Source organism: Lasioglossum baleicum, chromosome 4, assembly GCF_051020765.1.
Source record: "Lasioglossum baleicum chromosome 4, iyLasBale1, whole genome shotgun sequence".
In the NCBI taxonomy this organism is placed as follows: Eukaryota; Metazoa; Arthropoda; class Insecta; order Hymenoptera; family Halictidae; genus Lasioglossum; species Lasioglossum baleicum.
This window is the reverse complement of record NC_134932.1, coordinates 4,131,382-4,149,855: the sequence shown is the minus strand read 5'-3', so window position 1 is coordinate 4,149,855 and position 18,474 is coordinate 4,131,382. Positions and strand designations below refer to the sequence as shown.

The following is an 18,474-nucleotide window of genomic DNA, read 5'->3' as shown; positions in this document are numbered from 1 at the left end:
ACGTTTATAATTTCTAACAAATCTTTTAGAAATTCCTCAGCAAGGTAGGGAAGTTCTATCGGTACTCTTTATATCACGCTTGTTCTACATGCTAGACAAAGAAGAGATTGATTTCAAAGTTGAGTAAATTCTTCAAACCTGTACCAACGTATATAACTGTACTAATATCGTGTCTAATACAGAAGCCAAGACGAATACCTTATAAGAGAGTTTAATTGGTTTTTAATATATGCCAATTAGGCACAGAGTTTGTATATGAAGTAGAGCATAAAATTATTTCCTTGTCTCTTTGGTTTCTGCGAGATTCTCCTAACAAGCAACTGAAAGAATACACGTTGGCATTCTTTGCTTATATTTAAGATCTTGTAATAAGCAGGATCGCTTATTATAGAAAGTGAAAACCAGCTTTAGAGTTCACTGAACACGAATGAATTTGTTCGAGTTACGAAATGTAATCTCTGCTATAAGATGTTATCGAGATAAGTATCGGAAAACAAAATGGTTTATTTATTATGGGAAATTTCGAGTGAAAATGTTCGCTATCGAAATGTTAAATCTTGTATCTTTCATCTTATTTATTACCACGACCGCAGATTTTTATTTTCTAGTGAAGCCTCGGACATCATCGAAGATTCTTCTTCGATATTTGAAAAGATTGAAGAACAAAATGTATCAACGTTTTCTTCGAGTTCGAATGTGTGTTTGCAGTTATATTTTAATTATGTAAGTTACACTGCTTACATACATATTTACAGAAAATAAATGTTTCGGGGCGCACCAAGCCTCCCAGAATTAACGCATTTTAAGAAATCACTGTTCCAGAGAATGAACACTGGCCAAGAGACTCGTTATAATCGGTGTATTACATTTCTTAATTAACTGTTCGACTAATGCTTATAATTAGGCCGTGAAACGAAGTACCTAGTTTAGACTTAATTTGCTGCGTATCCTATTTCCAACAATTTCTTAGAGTGCAAAATACATGCACGTATAGAACCGTCTACTCTTTCGAAGTGTTAGTGAAAAATCGAAGATTTTACTTACGAGATGAATAAATAAATATTTTTCCATTCTTCCTTATCCATTTCTTTTGTATCTTCTATCGTAATTTACTGTTTTACTTTTCTGCGTATATATTTACAAGTAAACTTATGTATATACAAAACTCGATAACACTTTTCGAACAAGGGATTTCTTCCTTGCGCGACAACCTTCATTTATCCCAGAGGCCGATCTCTTTCATTCTCGTTTGAAAGTATTTTTCTAGAGCGTTAGCGCATCGATAATATTCGGTGTCGGGACTATTGTACAAACGACAATTAGTGAAAATTCGAGTCATATCGGCGATAAATAATCTTCTTGTCACGTAATATCGCGCCTTTAATCGATCGGACATCGTCTTCAGATCTAAAAAAACACAAGAGTCAATTGTAGGTCTGGATTAGGTTTTCTATGATATAATATATTACACCTCGTAGACTCTCATTTCCAGGATTGCAAGGGTGCAGGATGCGCCTTCTCGTTTCTCGATAATGCAAAGTTGGGATTTTTCAGTAGCCAAAAGCGGTAGATTAAAGATCAATCAAGGCCGCAGTCGCCCTCAAAAGTCCTATTTTTACGTTCGCGAGGCGTAATTTGCATTATTCGGAAGCATACAGCTGAGCTATTTTCATAAGGCTGCGACCAGAGTTGGGCAAAAATTGTATTTAAATACAAATTTCGAATAACGAATAAAATTCGAAAAATACGAAAAAATATTCGTTATTCGAAGGTTTGAATACAAAAGTTTCTTTTATTCGACTTTTATTTAAATTATCTTGTATTCGCCGAGAATGTATTCGATGAATACAAAATTATTTAAATAAAAGTCGAATGAAAGATACTTTTTTATTCGAACCTTCGAATAACGAATAAAAGTTATGTATCTTTTATTCCAATCGGTATTTAAATAATTTTAATAGTTGGTTATTGGTTTATTCGTTACTCCATATCGTAGTACAGAGATGGCGTTGTAGAGCCGAGCAAATTACGTCTCGTAAATTTAAAAGTATGACTTTAGGGGGCGATCGTTTTCGACTACTGAAAAAAACCCCATCTTTGCATCATCGAAAAATAAGAAGGCGCATCCCGCACACTTGCAATCCTGGAAAAACTCGTCTACTCCCTCGACTATTACTTTAATCAAACTGTTCGAATATCGCTGCGTTTACACACCCATGGGATATTTGATGTGATCGTAATAATCTGGCACGTCGTTCTTGTCCACGGGTTTTAAGAATGGCCACGCTGTACTATGATTTTTCACACTGTTCAAAACGTTTTTCAACGCGTTATACAAAGAATCGGTAATGTCCAAGCATGCTTCCATTGGCTCCGGCCCTTGAGTCCCTTTAGCTACACCCCTCGTTCTCGTCTGAGCGTAACTTTTCCAACCGGTTTCACGAATACCAGGAATCGATTCGACAGGAATTCCTCTGACACCTTCTTTGAAGCATGTCAAGCCAGGATGAACCTTCTGTATCTCCTGCTGTCTTTGATGAATCAGCTTCTTAATAATTTCTTTTTGCTTCCTTATAACAGCTGTGAACTCGGTATACACGATCTTAGCGTTTAACTCGCAGTGCATTAACGTGGCACCTTCGTAATCCTTGATATATCCTTGATGCATCGATCGCGGTATCTTAATATCTTTACTGAAACCTTGCTTTTTGAAGTACCCGATGGCAAATTCATCAGCGAACGTGAGGAAATGCAATATATTATTTTTGATGTGGTAATCTTTCAGCATGTTCATCAAATGCGTACCGTAGCCTTTTACTTGTTCTTGACTCGTAACAGCACAGAACACTATCTCTGTAAACCCCTGGGTAGGAAACATTCGGAAACAAATACCGCCGATCGGTCGACCATCTTTTATCAAAGCTAGTGTTTTATGCTTTCTAGAAACAGAAGATTATTAGGATAGTCTATATCCTATAAACAAGCGTAAAGTCATTCGAAATATTCTTCAAGCCACTTACGGATCGAAAACTAATTGAGATATGTACTCTTTCGGCATTCTAGGCAATTGATGACTAAACACATTGTGCAATCCGATCAGCCAGAGCATAGTTTGCTTGGACACCGGCTGCGTTAAACTGTTCCCCACAACGTGAAATTCAATAATCTTTCTACTCTCCTCGATCTTGGCAGTTTCATCGCGGGGAACATTCGGTGGAAACACCGCATCGGGTCCGCACATGTAATTCGGATCGTTAATAGTCGCTACGATTTCAGCTACAGTTTCTTCCGGTAAATCTTCGAAAATCTCTTCGTTTCTTCTTCTTTTTACGTCCGCACGTCCTTCGGAATGCGATCGTTTCTCGTGAATCTTCTTTATACCAGGACTTATATTAATCGTCGTGTAATTATCTTTCTCGTTCGGAGTAACTGTAACCTTTTCAAATTCACCGGTTCGTCTTCCTTGATTCGGTTTCGATTCTAATGCGGTTTGTAAATAAGTAGGAGGCACTTGTTTGAAATCGGGATCCCAGATCGGCGAATTGTCGGAGTAAATTTCTGCTTCCAACATCGAGAGAAATCTGAAAACAGTACGTAGGAGTATATTTTTACTACTAAACTAACAGAAGAAACAGAAAAATATGTTTGTACATACTTGGGAAAATGCGTCAGGACTATTACTCTCTTCTCAGGTGCCAATTTATCCCGTTCACTATGACATTTGTCTAATAGTTGTCTCGAAACTGGCTTGAAGATAGCTTGAACGAACGTTCGACCGAATACCAAAGATGTATCGTAGTGTGGTAAAGAGTCACAGAACGCCGGTATGTGACAGAAAACCAACCAACGTGTATGGTTAATTTTGTAAGCGGGAGCATCCTCCACGCTGATCGTGCCTCTTCTGGCGCTTAGTGGGTCAAAGTTCCAGTGATTTAAACAATGCAAAAACATCTTGGCCATGTCGCACATCGCTTGCATGTCTCTCTGCGGCAAATGTCCGTATTTGTAAGCTACAAAATTCATTACCGCTTTCGCTATGCTCGGTCTCTCGAAGGGCGGTTGCCCCAGAGGACCTTCTATCGTAGGTTTCGTCGTAGACTGTATACATTTCCGTAAGAGTTTATACAGATAAAAGTAAACTTTCTTGGTGTCCGGATCTTCTTCTTTCTGTAATCCCAAGAAAATATTATCTGCGTCGATTACCATGCACAATAATTTGTTGATTTCCTCCTCCGACTGGTTGGTCAAGTGGGAAACATGATTTTCCAAAACGTGCGTGCAACTTTTGCAGGGATCAAAGAAATTGATGATAGGTTGTTGCGAATCCGTTTTAGGAGGTTTAATTAATAGTTGGGGGTTCTTCCAGCCTATACACTTGCAATCCTCGACTTTACACGCGCTGTACGTTGCGATCCTCAATATCTTTTTCATTTGTGGCAGATTCAACATTTGCTGCTTTCGTTGTTGTATTCTTTGAAGATTATTTTGCCGGCTACTTTGTTCCTGAGGCCTGACGGCGCTCGGTTCTCTGCTATTTCCAGGATGTTGAGATGTACTGGTTACCGACTGGTTATTTTCTTCTATGGGCTGTAGCGTTGTGCTGCGGTTCGCTTCTTCGGTTGACATAATTTTGCTAGAAAAATCATTACACGGTTATAATGAATTTTGGCTTTTACATCTACATAAAAGATTCGAAGAGAAAGAGAAGTCTCTATGAAACAATATTACAATCTGTCTTTATCAAACACAGTTTCAAAATACAGAAACGCATCAAACTTACGTTAAAAGGAATACACTGTAAACGTAAAATTTATAAACAACGATACTGTCACAGTAAAGTGTCGGTAAGAGCAATTTTACCGTGTATAATTATAAGGAAAATGTACTAAGTAAATTTTATATTTCCTTCTACGATATCAAATCTTCGATCATTGTTTACATTATTATAAACTCGTGCGAGAGGTTAGGGAACATGATTCTAAAACGCATCGCATCGGAGAATATTATCAGAGATTATACAGTGTTATACAGGGTGAACGGGTGAACGGTGAACCACGAATCGTGAGTTGTGCTGTGTGATTAGTTTATGGCAGGGTATCGCCACTCTAATAGGAGAACTGTTAGCACGAATTTAGTACTATAACACGAAATAAAGATGTCACTACTTGCAGGAGTAATTCTCAAACAGTCCGCCAGATGGAATTGATGCCAGTATTTTGGTGCACGTTGTAAACCCTGCCCTGATAGCACAGTTTGGAACTGCCACCCTGATAGCACAGTTTGGAACTGCCAGGGACAGTCCAGAGCGTGGACTGAATTTGGAGGGCAGTACGGTTCCAGACGCCGCTTATTGGCTGCTCGGAGCAACGGTTGGAGTACATCTAGAAAGAGTGTGGAGTTCATGCCACCTGGGCTTCCAGAAATGCGCATAGATGTAACAAAGTCCGCCGTCCACCGCCGTCACAGCATCTAGAGGGCAGCTTCTTCCGTCCAAATGGAAGGCAGCTCGTGGAGTCTGCGTGGAGCGGCGGATGCCGTTATACAGGGCAGCACCGTCGGTGAGGTTATGTCAGTAATGTTGGTAATGTCGGTGAAATGAATTTCTACATATTGTACAAATATGTAGCAGTCTTCCTTTTTACCGACAATTCCAAATACCGATTCTGAATGAAAACGAAATAATAAACCCGATATAAAAAAATATTAAATTTTATTTATTTCTATTATATCTATATTATTTTTCCTAGACTGCGGATCTTTGTGCAAAATAAAAATTGTCTGCATTGATCGCAAGAGAGATGGAAACTATATGTACAAATTGAATGTTACGTTCTTCCCCCCTCGCCGTAATTTTCTTTACAGTTACATTAAGAGTAAACCTACACATAAATCAATAAACCAGTAATACATTAATTATCCCCTAATACGTACAGTTACGCGAATTAATATTCGGACGATCTAAAGAAGATGATAACTTTTTTAATATTGTACTATACGATTTGAATTTTTTGGGGGAGCTGGAACAATTAGTTTACTGCAGGATGTGAAAAGAAATTTTTTCAAAAAATGCATTTGGTCGGAATTGCAGAGAAAATACTAAAAGTTACATTTTACAACTTTTTCGCGCGGGCCTATATTGAAAATTTAAAAAGTACGTTTTGTAGGCCTGCGGAAATAATGTGCACTGTGAAAGTTTCATCGAAATCGGTTGATGCGGGAAAAAACGACAGGCCTTGAAAGATGTAAGAATTCTTCGATGTAGGCTGAAAATCTGCGATTTTTACCATCTTTAAACGTTTGTAGCTCATTGCAACGTCAACCGATTTTGACGAAATTTTCAAAATATGTTTAGTCGACACAGATCTACAAAGCGTATTTTTCAATTTTTCAATATGGGCCCACATAAAAAAGTTGTAAACTGCAACTCTTAGTATTTTTTCATACAATTCCGATCAATTGCAATTTTTGAAAAAATTTCTTTTCACATCCTGTAGTAAACTAATTGCTGTAGCTCCCCAAAAAAGTTCAAATCGTTTAGTACAATATTAAAAGAGTTCTCGTCTTTTTTAGAACGTCCGAATATTAATTCGAGTAATTGCAGTTCCAGTATAGCCTTTTTCCAGGATTGCAAGGGTGCGGGATTCGCCTCTTCTCATCTCTCGATAATAATACAAACACGGGGTTTCTCACTAGTTAAAAACGCTAGATAAAAGATCGATCTAGGACACTATCTGCCTCAAAAGTCCTATTTTCCGTTTACGAGGCGAAATTTGCATTAGTCGTCACCGTAATTTGCATTATTCGGAAGCATACAAGCTATTTTCATAGCTACATGCTGCCGAATAATGCCAATTACGCCTCGTAAACGAAAAAATAGAACTTTTGAGGCAGATAGTGTCCTAGATCGATCTTTTATCTAGCGTTTTTGACTAGTGAAAAACCCCGTGTTTGTATTATTATCGAGAGATGAGAATAAGAGGCGAATCCCGCACCCTTGCAATCCTGAAAACGAGTCTACTTCCTTTTAATAAACTAAAGCAAGAATTTGAAACCAAGGAGTATGTTCGGTTGCAGGTAGCTACGGTATAAAGTTTAGTACTTTAACGGTATAAAAGGTCCAAATACATCTGGCTACATCGGCTGTGCTTCTTTCGGCTGGCTAAAAATCACTTTGTTGGGAGGTACATCTGGAAGGTCTTTAGCTGAATGTTTTATGACGGCCTCGCCTGTGAATTCGGACTCGCGCTTGTTCCTTCGCGCGGAGGGTTTTACGACGGAACATTAAGTGGCCTGTAGTTCCTTTTTCATTTGGAACAACCTAAGCATTGGAAAAACCGAAAGAATACCGGTATTATTTCGGTTTCGGTAGAAAATTGATTGTGCCGTTATTCGAAGACTTTGAATAAATCCACTATCCACAGTCCAAATTCTATCTTGAGATTAGTCTTTTTTTAATCGGAAGAACGCCACACGAAGCAGCTAGCGTCATTTACATGAAACAATTACGAAAAATAAACAAGGTCTGCAATTAACTTGTTAGTGGTTTCATGCCGATATGTCTGGCTGGCCGACGCGCGTCGGGTTACCTGGCCGTGTTTATTGCACCACTTGGCCACGGCGACCGAAGTCTTCGCCGCCCTGGCAGAAAATTATTCGAAGCTACACCGTTTCGATAGTTTCCAGATGGCTGGAAAACCCCAAGGTTTGGTTGCCACATCTGCGGTCTTGCCGAATCCCAGGGTCCGCTTCAAGCACTAGCTTAAAAGTTCCGTTCACCCCCAAATGGGACTCTCACCAACATGTTCAGTCGCGTTTTTAACACTTTTTAATGGGTTGTTAACATTTTTTTTTCTTATTAGGAATTTATTTTAGTTAGTGATCATATTCATCGATAAAAAAAGATGAGTATACGGTACTATTTATATTGAGTCCTACAAAATATTGCAATTAGAATTACGATTTCAATTATGTCTACTTGTTCTTTGGATACAGTAGAGACTCCCGTATCCGTACCCCCATTATCCGAATACATACCCTAATATAAGGACGTCCTATTGTCCGTATGTTCTGTTATCGCCGCGTCGCTCGCTGTGCCGGGATTCAAATGCGCGCCGCCTCCAGATTCCGACTTTTCGCCTCATGCTTCCGAAACTTCGGCAACGTGAAAATCGAAGGAACGCGTCGGCGTCGATCAGTCGAGCAGGTAGTTCACACAGACAGAGTAGAGGTACGCTTGTGTGTAGCGCGCAAGCAATTGAACAGGCACTCGGACGGGCTGAGTTTTCACGTTACCGAAGTTTCGAAAGCATGAGGCGAAAAGTCAGAATCTGGAGACGGCGCACAGTGTGACCTTTCGTCCAAATCGGAGACAAAATCGAAGAACTTTTGATAGAAATAAGGTAGAGCGATGAAATTTTTTAAAAATTAAAGCTGAAACATTACAGAATATGGGAAAAATAGGGAGATTATGGTAAGAACGTTTTTTAACGTTGAGAAAATTCGTTAAACTTGCACAATTTCGAGAAAATTGTGGTTTTTCCAATACCACGCGCGGAAAATTTTTTTAAAATTTTTGCTATATATCATTTCCCGTAGATTTTTTCACGCCGATTTCAAATCTGGTCTCAAAATTTGTCTATGACCTCAGGATATTGCAAAATCGATTTCTTTAAATTCTACATGTTTAACGAATTTTCTCGGTTAAAAAACGTTCGTACCATAACTTCCCTATTTTTCCCATATTCTGCAAAGTTTCAGCTTTCATTTTAAAAAAATTTCATCGCTCTACCTCATTTCTATCGAAAGTTCTTTGATTTTGAATCGAGTCTGGGCCAAATTTTCCACTGTGCGCCGACGCGACGAAATCTCTCCGTATTTAATCATTGTTTAAACATGTTTAATCAATCATAATGTATTAATATTGGATATCACTGTATTCGGGAAAGTCTACAGAATCTTTTGCCAGAAAGAACAATTCAATATCTTTTATAATAACATCACAATATTTGTTTGAAGTTGAAAAATATGTTTTTTTTTCAAAGCCTTGTTCCTGAAAAACTGTGCGTATAGGAAAAAAATTGAAAACAGATTCGGAATCAGCGCGAAAAACTCTATAAGAAGGACCCTACAGTAATTGGGGAACATAAAAAAAGTTGAAATTTGTTGGACAGTGTAATTCTACTCCATTCAATAAAAATAGATCAGTTAATGAAGCCTCGTTTCATTTAATTCATACATGTTAAGAAAGACACGCTAAAAATATGTGTATAAAGAAATGTAATTTCTAATGTTTCATAAACAGAAATTTTGTACGCAGTTCGCACGGTCTGGGATAGATACGGGCCTGAGCTGCCTCGAGGATAAAGGCCGTTACGGAGAACGAGACGTGCGGCCGGTGAAAGGAGGCGGCCTGAAAAGTCTCATCCGTGCCGACCACTGAGTTGACAATTTCAGAATTTCCAAGAACAGCAAGAAAAGAAATTCGAACCGTTTCACGATATCTAAATTGCTTTCGCTGCTTTATACCAGGGTACGCGACGAAGTAATAAAACGTCGATAAAACTGGGCAATTACTTTGACCGTCGCGAGGGCCAATAAGTCCTGGGTAGTTACCAAAACAACTCTGGATTTTCTGCACGAAATTACCTGAACCTTTTCCCAGAATGTTCATTTGACAAGCAAATTTTCACATAATCATCCATTTCATTTCCAAAGTACAGTACCAGGACCTCGACGAACCGGCTTGATCGAGAGACAAACAGCCCGGACAAATTAAGGCCCGATGGATAATTGAGACCCGAGGGAAACCACGTCTTACCCTGCCATAGTCCGGCCACTCTAGGCGACCGTGATTATCCTTACGGGCACCGTCGCGTCGGTTCTTCCACGCCATAATTAATCCTCCGGCAACACTCCCTCTCTTCCCAGTTTTCCCCGAAATTCTATACTCTATACAATTGTACTTGCAGCTTGCAGCTATTCCTTCTGACGCGATAACGGTAACGTTAGCGTATCTGCTTTATAATATTTGTCATTGTTGTAATATCCTGCAATTTCTACCATCTTTAACCCTTAGCACTCCAGTGGTGACTCGAAATCACCACTAAAAATTGCTGTCCCATTATGCAAAATATTGTTTACATTGTTAAACATGTTGGTAGCTAATCAATTACTAAACCTTTAATTATTGTATGAGGTATTACAATCAATTTCATATCCATCAAATGAAAAGAATCGTATAGAACGAAATTATTCTACCTAGAACGAGATGTTTCATTTTCGAGTTAAAACAGCTCCGAAATTAAAACAGCTGCAAATGGTTAATTATTATAACTATCTTTTAAATTTTCAATATAGGCCCCACATAAAGAAGTTGTGAAATGCAATATTTAGTACCTATTTTCTCTACAATTCCGGCCAACTGCAATTTCTGGAAAAATATCTTTAGGGTGACGGGTAATTCAGTGTCTATGATGTTTCGCGTGGTTAACAGACAACGATATAGATATTTATTAAAACAATAACACGTAACAATAACAAAACAAAACAAGATGTAGTAATAATAACAATAACGAGAAAACTAGATTATAAACGTTAATGACTATCGAGTACTAACAAAGTACAGAGATATAAATTAACGTAGCGCGGGCAACTCTAGAGCGATGCGTTCTCAACGAGTGCCACAAGCTTTTTTTCCACTGGTAAAAATCCTTTTTGGTGGGAGGATTAGCAACGTGAGAAAGACCGTTAAAATAAGGGGAGGAATTCTCCGTTCCTCAAGAGTAAGGAGAAAGTTTCCTTCCCCAAAACAATTCAAAGTCGTCGCTGCCAAGGACATTGCAACGGTTGAGTCAGGGTTCTGGTAATCGTCACTTTTACGACCGAACCCTTAACGCAACCGTCCACAGCGCGCACTTGAGAAGGATGAAATTTCCGCGTCCGGAAAGTCCCTCTTTCCAACGCGCCATGTCCACTACATATCTTTTCACATCGTGCAGTAAACTAATTTCTCCAACTTCTCACGAAAAGTCCAAATCCATATAGTCCAACATTAAAAAAGTTACAGTTACTCGAATTAATACAACCCCTGGCAGAAAGTTTCCGATCCGGAGGCATTGATACGGATTTTACAGAAAACTATTACTTTATGGAGTTGAAACTGATGGGAAATTAAAAGGGGCTTATTAAAGAATGAAGAACAACAAATTAACATAAGCTTCCATTTATTATAACAAAGAAACGAGAAAATAAACAAAATGTTACACGGGAAAAAGTTAATAGACCCATTAATAGATCTGCTGGAAGAAAGTTTCCCATTTGATTTACAGTCTCCGCGACACCAAATTTCTTCAACAATTACTGTTGGATGATTCTTATAGAGTTTTTTGCGCTGATTCCGAATCTGCCCTTAATTTTTCTCCTAGATACAAATTTCGGATCACGAATAATAGATACAAAATTTGTAATTAGTTACTCGAAGATATAGATACACAGGGGACCACCTGTAGCGGTATTTTCGAATACCTCGAAACCATTCTGCACTTCGCAATCATAACTTAAATTGTGTTTCTTTTTTTCAATTACAGAAAGTGGACAGCGAAAGTCGACAGCGCGAACTGCATCAATTCTTTAAGTTGAAAATAAATGTAGACAATTAAAAAATGTTTTTGGTTAAACTTTTCATTAAAACTCGAAGCAATAAGTATTTACCGAACAAAACGATTATAGATGCGGGATTCGATTCGGGGCCAGAAGATTCCCAGCCGTATATATGTACTTGTTTTGTTAACGGCTACCCAACCTCTAAAAAATTATTAAAAAATTAAGAACGGTTGCTTCAATAATATCCAAGTACTGAATTCTTATAAAACTGGAGTCTCTAACACTTCAATACAAAACATGCATTTTCTTGGAATTTTTGGAGGTTTTCAATTTTTTAAAACATGTTTCCGTAATCCGAAAAATCTGAAAAAATACACATTAATAATCAGGATGAGACACAACTAACGTAACAATATAAATGTGGTCAACTGAAGACTTTGATGTATGTATATACATAAAATCGGCAATTTTATGTTTTCCGATTTGTTTAAAAATCGATTTTGCAACCAAAAATTTTGAAAAAAATCTCAGTAGTGTATGCTATTCGGTAGAATATTCATGAATTTTTTCATAATTTTCTGTTGAACATGACGTGACTAAAAACAAATTTGGTTGGATACTTCTGACCATCTTTTCCGGCTATACCTTAAGAATCAACGAAAACATTATTTAAAAAATACAAAATATATTTCTTTTTACATCGTTAAAACCGATTTTTCAAAAAAAATTAGGCCTAATTTCTCTTCGATATCTCTTTTAGATCAAAAGTTATAGCAAAATGTGCGTCGCGCCGCGTGCTGTGCCCGAGATTCAAATGCGCGCCGTCTCCAGATTCCGACTTTTCGCCTCATGCTTCCGAAACTTCGGCAACGTGAAAATCGAAGGAACGCGTCGCCGACGCGTTCGGTCGAGCAGGTAGTCACACGGACATGGTAGAGGTACGTTTGTGTGTAGCGCGCGTGCAATCGAACATGCACCAACACGGTCAAGCGCGGTCGACACCGCTCACGGATACGACGATACGTCAGGGAAGGGGAAACTGCCGTTCAGTTTTCAGCAGTTTTCAGTTATTCTCTCAACTCTCAACAGTTCGCAAGTTCTCGTTCGCTTAGCTCGGTCGTAATATCTGTGGTTGTCAGGAGGACGCCGCCGCATGTCACATTGTACTTTCACTTTCGAGATATTGTCGTTTAAAGTTTTGATCACTAATGCTTTGACAAGGACATTGGTTAAATTGTATTATTTTTTCGAGCCTTTTGAATTGATTTTCGTGACGTTTTTTCTGGTAAATACCTAATCCTACACTATAAAGTTCAATAAATGCATAAACTGAAATTTTTTGAAATTGTGACATGCAGCGTTTTTCTTGACACAATCACAGATATATTTACATAGCTTCGCTCTGTGGTTACACGTTACATTCGCAGGTGCGGTCTGCGTTGCGGCATTTGACTATTTGACTATTTATTAGATTGACTTGCTTGGATTATGTGATTACGTGGATTACTTGGATTACGTGCACTACGTGGAAGGAAGGAAGAACGGAAGGTATTTGTACATATTTATATTGGTTGATCGGTTTCATTTTGCTCAAATGTCTCCCAGAATCTTCGCGTGGAAAAGCGTGAGAACGCTTGTCGGCACACCACGCGACAGTGCCATTTGCCATCACGTATGAGGTGCTACGGGGCGAGTATGTTCACTTCAATGTAGAGTCCAAAATAGTAAATTGTTTGTTTCTTTATCACTTTATCACTCTCTTTTCATTATCATTATTATCATTTATCACTTTAAACAAATCCAACACAATTCAGCTTTGGCCCATTCAGATTAGAATTAGCTTAGCAATATTCTAAATCGGCAAAATGATGGCTTAAACCAATTCAGTAAGGCAAGTATTAGGTTGACCCAAAAGTTTCTTCCGCATTGTGTTCCTTTAATGTAGCTAAATAAATACAAACAATACGATAATCTTTATGTTAATATTTTAGTACTTCTTAATATGAATTTGCATTATGTGCATGCATCGAAAAACAACTTTTGGGACAACCTAATATTTATTTAGCAATATTAAAGAAAGGCATTGCGGAAGGAACTTTTGGGACAACCTAATATTTAATCTTCTTCACTTGCTTCTCATCATCGAATTTTTTTATTTCTGGTAGTACATTCTTTTGTTTGTAGTTCAACTTTAATCGATTTTTTATAAATATCATTGCAATGTTTGAATCAGTTAGGTATATTAGTTGATGAGAAACGTCAGAAGACCTTTTGTAATTGTAGCACCAGAAATTAGAAAATTCGTTGAGATGAGCAATAAGCGAAGAAGATTAAATACTCACCTTTACTCACTGTGTAATTAAAAATCTAATTTACAGAACGGAGGATAAATATAATGTGCTATCCAGGGAAGGAGGAGAAGGAAGCTGCGGCAACCAGGGAAGAGGAAGACCTCTAATTTTTCACGTGGTACGTATATCTAATTATGCCATTCAACACACATGCATATATTGTACATTACTGATTTTCTTTGTATTTTTTAGGTATCCCACCTATGCCAGAACGTGCTACGGGCCACAAGTTTTGGGAAGCAGAGGCAACAACGTGTAATAATCACAATATACAGGGTGTTCCGTTTAAATACGAACACCTAAATATCTCTTCAGGTTATTGTGATGCAAAAAATATTTGTTACGTAATGTGCATGGTGTCAATGGACCAAATATCTGGCACACCGTGCACATTACGTAACAAATATTTTTTGCATCACAATAACCTGAAGAGATATTTAGGTGTTCGTCCAATAATAAAGCATAGTAATAATAAAAAATTATAATATTTATTATATATATATTCCTTGTGTCATTGTCCATGTGTCTTTACCAACTCCCTGCGGTGTATTAAAAAATAAGAAAAAGTAAATTTTCTTGTCCCTTGTACGACACTTTGTCTTTTTTTGCATGTTGACATTTTAATCTTAGCTTCCATCTCTTGCAATCGATGCAGAGAATTTTTATTTTGCACAGATTTTTTTTTCGTTTTCTCTCCTTGCATGTGACTGAATATTCATTCAAAAATCAGTATTGTCGGTAAAAAGGGAAACTGCTACATATTTGTACAATAGAAATCTACTTTATCGACATCTGCCACATTAGTGCGATCTGCCCTTACCGACGGCGCTGCCCTGTATAACGGCATTCGCCGCATTAATCAGTGCGACCGTGCTGCCATCTTGCGGGGAAGCGGAATCCAGGATAGAGTGGCGTTCCAGCTGGACTGCAGAAAGCTGCATTCCGCGTGGACTGGTTCCAGGTGGAGTCTACCTGTAATCGTTTTCGTCACTCCCCGTGGAGTCTGTTGTGCTATCAGGGAAACAGTTGTAAACAAAAATATACGGTTTCAATGTATTAGGTTGGAGAATCTTATTATTCCGGTCGAATAAAATTCTGGAGCCTGGAGGTGACAAACTCGTTGAATGCCGTTTCAGCATCTCTCTGGGATTTGAAGCATTTCTCACGCAAGAAGTTGTCGAGATGCTTAAAAAAGTGGTAATCGGTGGGCGAGAGATCTGGTGAGTATGGTGGATAAGATAGTTTCGTAGCCTAATTCGTTCAACTTTTGAAGGGTCGGCCGGGCGTTGTCGTGGAGAAGGATAGGACCATTTCTGCTGACCAGTGCTGGACACAAACCTTGAAGTTTCTTGTGCATTTCGTCGATTTGGTGGTGGTACTTTTCAGCTGTAATGGTTTCACCAGGATTCAGGAAGCTGTGGTGAATCAAACCGGCCACAGACCACCAAACTATCACCATGACCTTCTTTTGGTGGTCAGTCGTCGTCCTTCGTCGTAGTCTAGCCACTCAGCCGATCGTTGATTGCGCAAAGGAAGGACAGATGACCCTCGCTTTCTGCGATATGCGATATGTTATGCGATATGCGATGTGTGTTGTATGATCTCGATGTATGTTCTGCGATATGCGATGTATGTTATACAATGTTGATGTGTGTTACGAGATATAAGATGTGTGTTACGAGATGTACGATGTGTGTTACGAGATATACAATGTGTGTGATGTGTGTTATACGATCTCGATGTGTGTTACGATATATGCGATGTGTGTTACGCATCCACACACATCTTATATCTCGTAACACACATCACAGACATCGTATATGTCGTAACACACATCGTACATCTCGTAACACACATCTTATATCTCGTGTTATATGATCTCGATGTATGTTGTGCGAGTTGCGATGTGTGTTGTACGTCTCGATGTGTGTTACGAGATGTACGATGTGTGTTACGAGATATACGATGTGTGTGATGTGTGTTATACGATCTCGATGTGTGTTACGATATATACGATGTGTGTTACGCATCCACACACATCTTATATCTCGTAACACACATCGTATATATCGTAACACACATCGTATATATCGTAACACACATCACACACATCGTACATCTCGTAACACACATCTTATATCTCGTGTTATATGATCTCGATGTATGTTGTGCGAGTTGCGATGTGTGTTGTACGTCTCGATGTGTGTTACGAGATGTACGATGTGTGTTACGAGATATACGATGTGTGTGATGTGTGTTATACGATCTCGATGTGTGTTACGATATATACGATGTGTGTTACGCATCCACACACATCTTATATCTCGTAACACACATCGTATATATCGTAACACACATCACACACATCGTACATCTCGTAACACACATCTTATATCTCGTGTTATACGATCTCGATGTATGTTCTGCGAGTTGCGATGTGTGTTACGAGATGTACGATGTGTGTTACGAGATATAAGATGTGTGTTACGAGATGCACGATGTGTGTTACGAGATATACGATGTGGGTGATGTGTGTTACACGATCTCGATGTGTGTTACGATATATACGATGTGTGTTACGCATCCACACACATCTTATATCTCGTAACACACATCGTATATATCGTAACACACATCGTACATCTCGTAACACACATCTTATATCTCGTGTTATACGATCTCGATGTATGTTCTGCGAGTTGCGATGTGTGTTGTACGATCTCGATGTGTGTAACGAGATGTACGATGTGTGTTACGAGATATAAGATGTGTGTTACGAGATATAAGATGTGTGTTACGAGATGTACGATGTGTGTTACGCATCCTCACACATCTTATATCTCGTAACACACATCGTATATATCGTAACACACATCACACACATCGTACATCTCGTAACACACATCTTATATCTGGTGTTGTGTGTTACGAGATGTACGATGTGTGTGATGTGTGTTACGATATATACGATGTGTGTTACGAGATATAAGATGTGTGAGGATGCGTAACACACATCGTACATCTCGTAACACACATCTTATATCTCGTAACACACATCTTATATCTCGTAACACACATCGTACATCTCGTTACACACATCGAGATCGTACAACACACATCGCAACTCGCAGAACATACATCGAGATCGTATAACACGAGATATAAGATGTGTGTTACGAGATGTACGATGTGTGTTACGATATATACGATGTGTGTTACGAGATATAAGATGTGTGTGGATGCGTAACACACATCGTATATATCGTAACACACATCGAGATCGTGTAACACACATCACCCACATCGTATATCTCGTAACACACATCGTGCATCTCGTAACACACATCTTATATCTCGTAACACACATCGTACATCTCGTAACACACATCGCAACTCGCAGAACATACATCGAGATCGTATAACACGAGATATAAGATGTGTGTTACGAGATGTACGATGTGTGTGATGTGTGTTACGATATATACGATGTGTGTTACGAGATATAAGATGTGTGTGGATGCGTAACACACATCGTATATATCGTAACACACATCGAGATCGTGTAACACACATCACCCACATCGTATATCTCGTAACACACATCGTGCATCTCGTAACACACATCTTATATCTCGTAACACACATCGTACATCTCGTAACACACATCGCAACTCGCAGAACATACATCGAGATCTTATATCTGGTGTTATACGATCTCGATGTATGTTCTGCGAGTTGCGATGTGTGTTACGAGATGTACGATGTGTGTTACGAGATATAAGATGTGTGTTACGAGATGCACGATGTGTGTTACGAGATATACGATGTGGGTGATGTGTGTTACACGATCTCGATGTGTGTTACGATATATACGATGTGTGTTACGCATCCACACACATCTTATATCTCGTAACACACATCGTATATATCGTAACACACATCGTACATCTCGTAACACACATCTTATATCTCGTGTTATACGATCTCGATGTATGTTCTGCGAGTTGCGATGTGTGTTGTACGATCTCGATGTGTGTTACGAGATATACGATATGTGTGGATGTGTGTTATACATTATTTTGCTTTTTATTGAGCCAGTTCATTGTTAATTGCTGTGATATGCATTTGATGTATTCTCATTGTGAAAAAGTTTGTAAATAATGTTTAATTTGCAATATTTGTAATGAAACAGTGTTATCGCGCTTGATAATATGGTTTGAATTTATTAATAAGTAGAAAATTGTACATATACTTTTTGTAAGTGTTACAATATTGAATATACTGAATTTAAAATGTATTAAAATGTTTTAATTTGTTTTATTTTCAAATAAAAATTATAAATTAGCAAGGAATGGGTAGTATGGATTTAAAATTCCCGCGTTTACCCGTTAGTTATATAACACGAAATTCAGATGGCGTTCGATTTCCGTGCTAACAGAAAAATACATTGAGTGGCGATACCCTGGTTTATGGTTATACTTTCTAGTTATATTTTCTATACGCAACTTCTTGTTTAGATCAG

General features: G+C 38.4%; 2 protein-coding genes and 1 long non-coding RNA gene across 8 annotated transcripts in view; 1 reads left to right on the top strand and 2 right to left on the bottom strand.

Moving 5' to 3' along the window:
* LOC143207708 (actin, clone 403) overlaps positions 1 to 1,181 on the bottom strand; it is a 6,068-nt gene extending 4,887 nt beyond the window's left edge. The window contains exon 1 of the mRNA XM_076421460.1: positions 1,045 to 1,181. The gene's annotated coding sequence lies outside the window, so the exon portion shown is untranslated. The remainder of the gene's footprint in view (positions 1 to 1,044) is intronic.
* Gcn5 (Gcn5 acetyltransferase) lies at positions 1,045 to 18,474 on the bottom strand. 4 transcript variants are annotated; one of them, XM_076421397.1, is made up of 5 exons: positions 18,459 to 18,474; positions 3,656 to 4,633; positions 3,021 to 3,581; positions 2,215 to 2,939; positions 1,045 to 1,407 (listed from the first exon to the last, which is right to left on the bottom strand). In XM_076421397.1, the coding sequence occupies exons 2-5, from the start codon at positions 4,624 to 4,626 to the stop codon at positions 1,214 to 1,216; spliced, it is 2,451 nt and encodes an 816-aa protein (XP_076277512.1). In that variant the 5' UTR covers positions 4,627 to 4,633; positions 18,459 to 18,474; the 3' UTR covers positions 1,045 to 1,213. The 4 variants fall into 4 exon arrangements, with proteins under 4 accessions (XP_076277512.1, XP_076277511.1, XP_076277509.1 ...); XM_076421396.1 differs by lacking the exon at positions 18,459 to 18,474 and adding an exon at positions 18,432 to 18,452; XM_076421394.1 differs by lacking the exon at positions 18,459 to 18,474 and adding an exon at positions 5,267 to 5,872.
* Positions 5,302 to 15,708, top strand: LOC143207734 (uncharacterized). 3 transcript variants are annotated; one of them, XR_013008732.1, is made up of 5 exons: positions 5,302 to 5,558; positions 11,586 to 13,149; positions 13,980 to 14,070; positions 14,145 to 15,156; positions 15,226 to 15,708. It is a non-coding gene; the product is annotated as an uncharacterized LOC143207734 (long non-coding RNA). The 3 variants fall into 3 exon arrangements; XR_013008731.1 differs by having other exon boundaries at positions 14,145 to 15,172; positions 15,226 to 15,707; XR_013008730.1 differs by lacking the exons at positions 5,302 to 5,558; positions 15,226 to 15,708 and having other exon boundaries at positions 12,584 to 12,886; positions 13,029 to 13,149; positions 14,145 to 14,670.

Bases quoted from the DNA above. Each gene is read 5' to 3' on its own strand.
- Gcn5 (XM_076421394.1), bottom strand. From the start codon at position 5,430: ATGCGCATTTCTGGAAGCCCAGGTGGCATGAACTCCACACTCTTTCTA. The intron at 4,634-5,266 runs GTGGCAGTTCCA...TGATTTTTCTAG, and splicing joins TTCCAAACTGTGCTATCAGG to CAAAATTATGTCAACCGAAG. The intron at 3,582-3,655 runs GTATGTACAAAC...TACTGTTTTCAG, and splicing joins GTCCTGACGCATTTTCCCAA to ATTTCTCTCGATGTTGGAAG.